Below are 12196 nucleotides of genomic sequence, written 5' to 3'. Positions count from 1 at the left end.
CCACACCTATTTTGATATCATCAGAGCAGACCTGACACATGTGCAAATTTGCTCGAAGTTTCGGCTAAGGAAAACTGACAATAGTTTTAGAATGTTTTGCTCTAAATATAAAATGCATTGCATTTACAATTTCAGCTTCAACTAGCAAAGATGCATAGGTCCCTTTATCTGCTGATGTGTGTAACATGTTTCAACACTAAAGAACAACAGTAGAATATCTTTATAATGCTGACCTATATGATGCAATTCTCTATAAACCCGAACAACGTTTCAGATGTAAACAATAGATTTTGAAATTTTAAAAAACCTGTTTTGCTTTGCAAACATAAAAATTGCTGGTCTAATTTTGAAACAGGTTTTCATCTTTCCATCTTAATTTAAAGCTTTTAAATGAAAATTAGTACTTACAGTAAACAGAAAATACCAAATGGCTTTTGAAAAATGCAGCTGTTATGCAAATTATGAAGCTAGTAGATGTGCAGGATAATTCACTTTCTTTTTATTGTGAAACATATTCATTTGTGAATGACTAATTGTAATATAAGTGCTTTAATACTCATTGCAGATAAAACTCATTCTAAAGTGCTAATAGATATATTCTGAATATGTGTTTCAAAATTTGTGAAATGATTTATATAATGCAAAAAACTGTTTAATGCAAAAGCTCTGGTCCCAAGGTGTGCGTTATAATGGTCTTCCACTGCATTTATCTTTTCCGAGTTCTACAGTATTAATTGTATGCTTCAGAAATAAAAGAACAAATTAAAGATATATGATTTTTGTTACAATAATATGGTTATGAAATGTTTAATTGTTCCATATAAAACTGGATGCTAAAAACTGTTCCTGATAATAGAAAAAATATAAACTTCCTCCTGTAGTGCACCACAAACTTCTGAACATTAATGTTTACACAATGCTTAGAGAAAATATCCCATTTTTAATAGTAAACTGCATGGATAAATTAATTCAGATTGCTTCTTCAGAGTGTTTTTCCAATTCCCGTTTTTTCTTTGAAATCCTTTTTCCTGGACATTTTTTCCTTTTCTTCAACATAGCTTATGAATATTTTTTCACCATTTGGTTTTATTACCCCTAAAATCTTTCACACATTGATAACACAGGAAAACTTTTTATTTTGAAACATTTCAGCAGCAAAACATACTTTATAAATCCATATTTATGCTATAGTTTATCATAAGCATGGTTAACTTTACGCATGCTAAACAGTAGTACTGCAGATCTATTAAAAGAATGCCACTCAAAGTGTAATTTAGGACTTTGGATATACAATGCAAGATGTTAGCATTTAAAATAGCGGCTATCGACTTTCCTCTAAGGGTGAGAGTATGGCGATCAAACTAAGTTCCCTTTCCCAGTTTCATATGAAGTTCATGAAAACAAAAAATGTTACCAAGAACTAATTAAAGTTATGCCATTAAAATTCTAATATTTCCAAGGAATGAATTTAATTAGTGTTATCATATGAGGCAAATCTATGTGTAACTCCCAACTCCATAACAAACTATCGTTTTATAAAAGTTTGTGAACTCACTAAGAAAGATACAACACAGGTTAAATGTAGGAGAATAAAAATGAACAAATAAAATAGTAGTAAATAAAATGCACACATGGGTCATTTCACGTCAAAATGCCATGTGCCCTCATGTCTCAGATTTTGTTCATTATTTTTTTATGCACAGATATCCATAAGAAAAGCACGAACTAATTTTTTTAGATTTTTTTGAATGAAAACTACGTTTTGGAGAATTTTTTCAAAAATTCGATTTTTGATCATTTTTCAGAGTCACCGTTTTGGCATGAATTCAGAAAATCTCTAATTTCTTTATTTTTCAACCAATTAAGCTGAATTTGGTATCAATTTCAAGTTAATATTTTTCTCTCTCAGTGTGAACGACAGAAAGTACTCTGTGAACAGTTGAGTGTTGCCACTCTTTATCTAAAGTCAATTTTTATGTTTTTCGATTGGGAGATTAAATAAGTTATATCTCCGGAGTACCTACTACGATCTGCATCAAATTTTTTTGTAGCATATTTAAAGCATTCTCTTGCTATGTAGAAAAAAGTAGAAGGGTGTTTTTTGTTGTTTTGAAATAAAAAAAAAGTTTGTTTTGCAGAAAATACAAGTTTTCTATTACTTTAAATCGTTTTTATGTTTAAAAAAGGTCAAAAACTTTTCAGAACAATTAATACTGGACTCTCAAAGAATTTGTATCAATAGTTAATCGCTAAAAAGTTGTTTACTTTTGAAAAGAATTGAGCAAAAACCTCCGTTTCAGACTTCGCAAAAATAAATAAATATATTAAAAAAAAAAAAAACACTTTTGATTGAAAGTGTACTAAATATTAAGAATAATAATTTGAAAAATAGTATAAAAATATTTCTAATGGCATTAATTGGCTTTTTTTTTTTTGACAATAAAAGATGGGAAAAAAAAGATTAATTTCTTTTGAAAAGTTTTCATAGCTAAATTTGCTTGGATTACATAACACCTGACAATGATCTTCTGCTCTTACAATACTCATGCAATACGCATCATTCTTTCGCTTTGAAAATTAATTGACACATAGCTTTCGTCGGTTATAAAATGTGAGATGAAAGGCATGCTTGTGCAGACAGCATTTTTTTAAAAAAAATTTACTATTTCCTTTGTATCAGAAGATGAAAAAGTCAGAATTTCTATCAATAAGTTTCAGAGGTTTTGAAATATACTTCAATCAGCAAAAATAATTCTCTTCAGAGAAATCCAGAGTTGTGGAGTACTTACTGTAAGTGGGGAAGTTCATTGTCAGGTGTAATGTAATCCAAACAAGATTATGCTAAGAAAAATTTTCAACAGTAATTTTTTTTCCCATTCTTTAATGTCAAAAAAAAAAAAAAAAAAGCAAAATAATTCCATTAAAAATATTTTTATACTATTCTTCAAATTATTATTCTTAATATTTAGTACACTGTCAATCAAAAGTGGTTTTTTATTTATTTATTTATTTTTGCGAAGTCTGAAACAGAGGTTTTTGCACAATTCTTTTCAAAAGTGAACAACTTTTTAGCGATTAGCTATTGATACAAATCCTTTGAGAGCCCAGTATTAATTGTTCGGAAAAGTTTTTGGCTTTTTTTAAACATAAAAACGATTTAAAGTAATTGAAAACTACTTTTACCCCCTTCTACTTTTTTCTACATAGCAAGAGAATGATTTAAATATGCTACAAAAAACATTTGATGCAGATCGTAGTAGGTATTCCGGAGATATAACTTATTTAATCTCCCAACTGAAAAAACATTAAAACTGACTTTAGTTAAAGAGTGGTAACACCCAACTGTTCACAGAATACTTTCTGTCATTCCCACTGAAAGAGAAAAATATTAACTTGAAATTGATACCAAATTTAGCTTAATTGGTTGGAAAATAAAGAAATTAGAGAGATTTTCTGAATTCATGCCAAAATGGTGACTCTGAACAATGATCAAAAATCGAATTTTTGAAAAAATTCTCCAAAGCGTAGTTTTCATTCAAAAGATCTAAAAAAATTAATTCGGGCTTTTCTCATAGATATCTATTGGTAAAAAAAAAAAAAGAAAAAAATCAGAGACATGACGGCACAGCCGACTATTTAATTTAGGCAATATTAGGACGTGGAATGATCCACATGAAAATAATCAAGAGAATATTCTGAAGATTATCAATTTATAATTAAAGATGTAATGAGGTACAATATTTTTACTCAGATAAATGTTAATGTTATACAATAGAAAATAAAGGTTTTATAACTGTCTATAACTTTGGACCAAAATCAGAAACAGCTTCTTTAATGCTGAAAACAGATAAAAGTGTGCACATTTGGCAAAATGCTTATATCTGAATTACAACTCCACATGAACATTTTAGTACTTACCTTTCTCACAGTTATTTCCAGCATACCCTAAATGACAATGACAAGAGTAATAATCCATTCTAGGTTCACAGTGACCTCCATTTTTACAAGGTTCTTCCACACATGAATGCAAACAATTAGCAACATTAATCCCTGACAATGCATCATCCACAAGTTTTAAAGTCTTTCCATTTATGATTACCTGAAAAAAGAGAAATGACAAATGCAACTGCTACACTGATTTCTAAAGCAAAATTTTTTGTTTCTTACATGTTAATGTAATAACATAATTCTTTGGAAGTAAAATATTGAGTTATCATATGAAGAACAAAATGTCTCATTTTCTGTTGAATGGTGCACTATTTGTTTTCTCTTTAAAACTTGCATTAAAAATTAGTTAGTAGGAAAGCAAAGTAGCTTTTAAAAAAAATTTTCAACGATCGAGTTGGAGCATGGGGCTCCTAACCTGTGGGTTGCGTCCCCCTTTGGAATGACCAATGAATGGGTTCAACAAATTCTTTTCATTCATTGATGCCCATTATACTAGACAAGGGATTCCCAGCCTGTGGCGCCACAAAGCATTTCTTATGGTGTTGCGATATTATCCCTACATTAAAATTTTTTCTTACTGCCTAGTTAGAGACTTTTTTTAGAGAAAAAATGGCATCATTTTAGAATAGCATCAATACTTAAAAGCAGCAGCGAATCCAGGAGGGTGGTCATGGGTCAGCAGCACTCTCCTTCCTATACCAGAGCCCCTAATCCCCTCAACATTTTCCAAGATTATTTTAAATTTTGGGGACTTCAATCTCTACCACTTTCCATGAAAGTGTACATGAATTCATACCCTCTAACATCCTCTAAAATTTGATTTTTGGAACTTCACTTTCAGATAACTTCTGGGAGAGAGTCTTTGCACTCCAATCTTGACATCACTAAAGATGGTTCATAATTCCTTTTTTTGGACTTAATCTTGAAAATGTACTGGGGAAGATTCAAGAATCCCGTCCCCTAACTTCATCAAAAGTAACCAACAATTGGGCTTATAGGACTTCCAATTTTGAAAATTTGAGGGGAGTGCCTGCTGTCCACTTTAATATTGTTGAAGGTAGTCTAAACTTTTGTTTTTAGGACTTAAATATAAAACAAATTTAAGTTAAGAATTCTGAGTGAGGATCTTCAAACATTTTTCCTTGTCATTACCTACTATTTTGTTCCTTTGGACTTAAATTTCAATCCAATTTCTGGTGATGTACCCATAAATTCTTTCTTACTCTCAAACACTATTAAAACTCATCAAAAATTTCGTTTTAAAACTTCTGTTCCTAAAAATTTCTGGGGGAGAGTCTTTGAACCCAAACTCTTTTTTGGAATGTTATCAAAGTTGCCCTATAATTGTTTTTAAGGACCTCAATTTCAAAAATTTTTTCGGTCCCGAACCCCATGTTTTCCCTTAACTTCAACAGGCTACAACTGAGTCTTTTCAGAACACTTTCAAAAAATAGAGAGCATCGCAGATCCTCCTTCCTAAGACTGATCAAAAACTTCATTTTTAGGACTTTAATTTTGAGGAACTTCAGAGGAAGAATCTCTGAGCTCGAACCCTTCATCAAAGTCCCTGAACCCCTCCTTCCCCTAATATCACCAGAGATCAAAGCCAGCATTACAAATGCTGGGCCCAATAGGTGAATCTTGACAGAGCCCTTTACAGAATGGTTGTACAAATTTGAGCAATGCCTGATTGTCAATTTTTCTGAAGTGGGCAAAGATTTGAAACAGCCGCAATTATCCGTCTAAGTTTCTACATCACATTTATTTTTATTTATTTTTTCAAAGAAATGAATGAATGAATGCCCACAAAAAATAAAAGTAAATTTTAAGAACATAAGATAAGTTTAGCTCTGAGCTTCTTCATGCGCAATTTATCGCTTTAACAGAAAAGCATGCACAAAAATTTACAATTTGTTTTACAAATTTACAAAAGCAAATTCAGACCGACTTTGATAACATCAGACGTAGAACAGAGTTGCAAGGATAGGGGGACCTCCTCCTGGAAATGTTTTGAATTTAAAGTTTAAAAAAGTAGTTTGAGTATGGAGATGGGTAGGGGGGGGGGCGTTGGAGGTCATATAAACCGCCCTTAATCCCGAGAAGACTTTTCATAACTGGCGCCTAAAATGACAAGTTTGGACAATTTTTTGTAAAATTAAGGAAAGTGGGGGGGGGGGAGGGGTGAAGGGGGTTGTGAAAACACAGTTTTCACAAAGGTCAAAATAGCTTCAAATGGGATATGAGTAAAAATCACATAAACAGTAGAACTTTTTAAATTACCTTTTGAATACATCCTGTAAATGATTCTGTAATTGAAGCTTTTCTAGCTACATCACGTAAATCATGTACTCCACCAATGTACATATTCAATGGAAGTGATAATTGAGTAAAAGCTCCTGGAGACATGCCTTCTACTCTTTTCTGTTCATCCACTTCTAGAATGCCATCCCTTCCAGTCCTTGAAATAAATGCTGTATGCCATACTCCAACATCTAATGGTTCCTCACTCCTAGAAAAGATTTCTTTACATATATTTCAAAATTAATCAATAAAAGAATTGTTCCTCTAATTTTTAACTGAACATTTATACTCTTCCCAATAATTCATTTTGAAAGAAAAAATTAGGGAAAAAAATTTAAATGAACTGAATTACATCAAAGTATGTGTCTGAAAAGATACTGAAATGGAGAGGGAAAAAATTTTCTGTCCTCACCTGATAACAGCTACTCCAGTACCCAGATCAAATCTAAACTCAAGAAAACCATTGACAAGAGTGAGTGAGATAAAATCACCAGTACCATCCATTTTATAGCCATTGTAAAATAAAACTCCATTTGGTCTATAAGGCTTGAATACAATCTGAAGCTCAATAAATGATAGCACAGTATTTCCGAGACCAGGATATTGGAGATAGGAAGAGCCATTAAATAAGGGAACTATAAGCTCCATAGCTAGAGAAAAAAAGAAAAGAAAATTAGATTTCAAAAGCTTAAAACTGAACTGGACTTTTTGATAAAACCCAACATTCTACTAGCTTTGTACTTTCTATGCTGCATGGCAGACTAAACTCAAAGTCCTGACTAATTAAGACCAGTGGCATATTTATGAGGTTTAGCATCCCTAGCAAACTTGAGGGATAGTGTTCCCCTTGAGTGATGCAGCCAGAAAATTTTTCTGTGTGTGAGTGTATGTGTGTTGGGGGGGGGGGTTCAAAATCGACCTCCATTCATTCATAATGCAAAAATATTCAATATACTTAATCGTGGAGTTTTTATGGATTAGTAATTATTCATTAAAAGTACTTGCTTAAGAACAATTTATAATTGATATTGACTTTAAAATGAAGAAAGTGGGAAAAAGCACAGTATATCATCATTAGTTTTACTTTAATCTTATATTCATTTTTTGTGCTTTTTTTTGTGAGATCATTTAAAATCTTTTACTCCAATGTCTTTATCAATGTCAAATGTTTATTAATAACAGTTTCAATCTTTGGATGAGAATTGAGAAAGAGCCTCAGAAAAGTGCTGAGGAACCATGATACTCTGTAGTGCTTTATTGAGACAATTTTAGCTCTCTCATACCCATAGGTGTAGGTACTCATCATGAAATATTACTTGTCTATTTAAGAATTAGAAAGTAATTTTACTGCTGCTCAGTCATTTAAATCAGAAGGATATTTTGTTCAAACCTATCCCAATTAGAAAAGTTTAAATACTGTTTTTTTCTTTCTTTTTTTCTTGGTTTGTACAAGGGAAACGAATGTGTTTGAGTTCTGGGAAGAGTTTCAACCCCAAAACCCTCCATTTGGCTGTGACATTGCCTCCTCTATCTTTTAGGCCACCTTTGGTTGTTTTAGAGGACTGGTAACTTTTTGAAATTGAAGCTCTGAAAACGTAATTTTGGTCAACCTTCATTAGGGGTTGGGGTTTTCGAGCTCTCCCTCTGAAATTTTTCGAAATTGAAGCCAAAACTTAAGATAACCTTTGATGCTGTTGGCAAGAGTTCACTGCAGTTTTTATAACACCGTTTTAGACAATCTTTGGCGATGTTAGTTGGAGGAGCTTTCTCCCCTTTTAAATCAAAATCAACATATTGTAAAAATTTATTTCGATTGAAAAATGCATTAAAATATTTCTTTTCCCATTGATAACTACAATGCCACACCCTTTCCACGAAAGGAGATCATAAGGGGCGGAACCCCCTCCCATATATGCATATACCACTGGTGCATAGGAGTATTAAGCAGATCTAGAGAAAATGTCAGGCATACAAAATTCTTCTTTTTTGAGTGATAGGCGCTGTTTAGTTTTTCTTTCCAGCTCTATTCCTACCAATTTTTCTATGAATATAATCATTGAAGTATGTCCTTAAAAATCATATTTTTTTCAAAAAAAAAAAAAAAAATCTTGGTCAATTGCTGTCTCTTTTGCTTTTGTGCTCCTGGCGGGAGCCGCTCCCAGCAACCCCTAAGTAAGCCACTCTCAGATCAACAACAGTTTCTTTTTTGCTAATGATAGATCCCAGCCAATAGCAGTAAGCGTGTTTATTTACGTGATCTTAATATACAAATACAAAAGTGACGACCAGCAACAGGCTCTGGGCCCAGCTAGACTGGTCCTAGTCAATTTACAATCAATCCCCAGTGAAGATCAATGGCCCTCTTAAAACTGTCTACTCCTTTGCTCATTACCACCTCTTCCGGTAAGCTGTTCCAAGTTCCACTACCCTGCTAAAATAATAATTTTTCCTAATATCCATGTTAGCCTGAGATTTAAATAGCTTAAAACAATGACCCCTTGTCCTGTTTTCAGTGCTAAACTTTAGCCCCATAACATCTTTCGTTTTAATAAATTTAAACAGCTGAATCATGTCCCCTCGGTCTCTTCTTTGCTCAAGACTGTACATTTTTAGCCTTCTAAGCCTGGAATCATAATCTAAGTGGGAAAGTCCACTTATTTGCCTTGTAGCCCGCCTTTGAACCCTTTCCAATACATTAATGTCTTTCTTAAGATAAGGAGACCAAAACTGAACAGCATACTCCAAATGGGGTCTTACCAAACTTCTATATAAGGGCAGAAGAACTTCTTTAGATTTATTTGAAATAGATCTATTGATAAACCCAAGCATCTTATTGGCTTTGTTGCTAGCAATGCTGCACTGCTGGCTAAACTTTAAAGCCTGACTTATTAGGACCCCCAGATCAGTAACTTTGTCTGCCTGACTAATGACTGAACATTGCAAATAATAACTTGTACACTTATTTCCATGCCCTAAATGTAGCACTTGACATTTCCCAACATTAACAGCCATACCCCATTTATCAGCCCACTGCGTAATATGATCTAGATCCTCTTGCAGCTGATTTGCTTGTTCTTCATTTTCTAGTCCCCATAACTTTGGCATCATCAGCAAAACAATTCATGTTCCCAGAAATATTTTTGTGAATATCGTTCATAAAGACGATGAACAAAACAGGCCCTAACACTGATCCTTGAGGAACCCCGCTTAAGACCTCACTCCAATTAGAATAATTTCCCCTTACAACTACTCTTTGTTTCCTTCCGGTCAGCCAATTTTTTACCCAAATGAAAGTTTTCCCTCCTATTCCTATATCAGCTAATTTGCTAAGTAGAGCAACATGCGCTACCTTATCGAAAGCTTTTTGAAAATCAATGTAAACAACATCTACAGGCTTCTTATTGTCCAAAGCCATGGTAACTTTGTCATAGAAATGTAATAAATTAGTTGCACAAGATTTACCTTTCCTAAAACCGTACTGAAAACTAGTCAATAGATTATTAGTCTCTAGAAAATTTACTATCTTAATTTTCATCAATGTTTCAAAAATTTTGCAAACCACCGAAGTTAGACTCACAGGTCTATAATTTCCCGCACTCTCTTTAGACCCTTTCTTGAAGAGCGGTGTAATATTAGCCAGCTTCCAGTCCTCTGGCACTGTCCCCGAATTATAAGAAGCATTGAAAATGTTTGCGATTACATCTGCTAATTCCTCTGCACATTCAACTAAAATTTTCGGATAAATATTATCTGGCCCCGGAGCCTTAGTCTCTTTAATTTTTTTCAAATGAAGTATAACGTCATCCCTGGAAAATACAAAGTCCTCAAGCTGTACTATAGCTTGTGTCTTGTTGGTGTCAACTGTTGAGATACAGTTATCGTTAAAAACACTCGAAAAAAAGTTATTAAGAACATTAGCAATATCACTATCGTCCTGAATTAAAATTCCGTGCTCATCAACCAGTGGCCCAATATGACTATTTCGAACTTTCCCCGAATTAGCGTATGCAAAAAACCTCTTGGGGCAAAAAACATCTTTGCTCCAACTCTCTTTTCTGAATCCGTACCAAATATAAAGCATTTGACATTTTATTACACTAATGGCATAACTCACTTAACTACTCATTAAGAAATTCGATCTCAATCTTCTTGACTTATTCAAATGTGAACATTCCCTAACAATCAGAAAATTTTACAAGGAAATGTTATTAGTAAGCGTAATAATCTTTTCTCTTCCTTTGATGATGCAAATATTTACAGCTAGAACAGAATTGAAAGAGTGCTTAAAATCTTTATGCAATGTATATATATAGTGCTCTATTGAAATATTCAACTTCCTCCAGGAATAAACAATCACCTAAGCAGTTTTCACAACTTCTGAAAAAAAAAAAAAAAAGCAAGAAAAGAAAACCATCTGTAATACCAGTTTCACACTGATCTCCAATAAATCCTAATGGGCAGAGACAAACTCCATAATCAGGACTAGCTGCAACACACTGGCCTCCATTTAGGCAAGTAACTTTGCTGCAAACATCTGCACTACATTCATCTGGGGAAAAAAAAAACCTTAAATTCATTTAAAACTTTAAAACAAACATTTTCTTGAAATTTTGTTTAATATTACTTTTTTTTCTGACATCCATTCAAAACACTGGTGCAGAAAGGAAGGGGGTGTTTGGAAGTTTACACTACCAGAGTCCTTGGTTTTAAATTTATTACCAATCCTAAATACGTAAGTTTTGCATGCAAAGAGAGCTATGATTACCCCCCCCCCCCCTTCTCCCAGTACCTAGTTCAATCTGGGCACGTCAGTGATTCTGTATGCATTGCAATATTAATTTGATGCATTAAAAATTATTTCAAAGTGCAATTAAAGGCAGTACATAAAACTGGAGATAATTTACCTCTCCATATTTATGTAAGAGGGAGAAAAAAAGCTATTAAAATTTAAAAGCTCACGTTGTGTTTTAAATGGTTTGCAAACTGCATATTTAAAGACTATTTTTTAAAATAACATGAAATAGAAAATATATCTATAAATAAAATATGAAATAACAGTGGCCTTTGTTGGATGTCGTTTCATTCATAAGCTCACTTACTTTGCATTGAAAAAGGGGCTCCTTGTAACCCCAAAACATGTGAATGCAGTAATCTGCAGTTTTTTGTGCAACTAAAGTTATTTCTTATTATACTTTTCAAGCACAAAGGCATTCAATGGAATGAATTTCAGGTTTTCATATTTACATAAAATTTTGGTTTCCTTTTGCATCTGTAGGGGGGGAAGGGTGACACCACAAATTACCACCCCGGGTGTCACCCATGCTAGGTACGCCACTGTATTAGAGTTCAAAGTTTAAAGGGAGGATCCAAAAGATGAGATTAGAACTTATCACCCTTTCAGAAGGATGACAGGTTGTTGAAGTAAAAACAAAAAATGGAGTATTTATATTTTTCAATGCTACTCAAACATTTTATGCCATAATATGAAAAAATATGGAAAACCTCATGCAATTTGAAGAAACACACTCTATGTATACATTTTGTTAAAATCCTTGTTAGCCGCTATATTCCCCCCAAAAACCGTTATTGACGGCGGGTGTCAAGAGGTGTATGTCGCCAAACGCTGCATTCCATATCTCGGTGAATATTGGTCGTATAAATGTGAAACTTTTTGTGTTGAAATTGTTTTTCAATGGAGATTGTTTCCCTAAACATAAGTAAGGGGACCTAGGGTCCATAGAAAAATTTTAATTTTGTATTTTTTGACTCATTTTTTTTTCTTTAAACTTTCAATATCTTAACTCTGCATCTAATTTTGAACATTTTTGCAATTGGAAGTGAGCATCTAGGACTAACGGTTGCGAAAATAGAGGTCTTGCAGGTTAAACGGGAACAACCTGTATAAGATGAAAGTAAAATAAATAACATAGCTAGTATATAAAAATAA

The 12196-nt window shown here is 33.1% G+C and overlaps 1 protein-coding gene across 1 annotated transcript in view; it reads right to left on the bottom strand.

The window, feature by feature from the left end:
* Positions 1-12196, bottom strand: part of LOC129218159 (pikachurin-like) — a 587112-nt gene that overhangs the window by 15944 nt on the left and 558972 nt on the right. Inside the window, exons 7-10 of the mRNA XM_054852374.1 lie at positions 10673-10798; positions 6662-6899; positions 6229-6457; positions 3919-4099 (exon numbers count right to left, since the gene is read on the bottom strand). Of these exons, the coding sequence (XP_054708349.1) occupies positions 3919-4099; positions 6229-6457; positions 6662-6899; positions 10673-10798 (774 nt within the window). The remainder of the gene's footprint in view (positions 1-3918; positions 4100-6228; positions 6458-6661; positions 6900-10672; positions 10799-12196) is intronic.

This window comes from Uloborus diversus, chromosome 3 (assembly GCF_026930045.1).
Source record: "Uloborus diversus isolate 005 chromosome 3, Udiv.v.3.1, whole genome shotgun sequence".
NCBI classification, from domain to species: domain Eukaryota; kingdom Metazoa; phylum Arthropoda; class Arachnida; order Araneae; family Uloboridae; genus Uloborus; species Uloborus diversus.
Note: the sequence above shows the minus strand (reverse complement) of the source record. Positions and strands in the feature narration are given on the sequence as shown.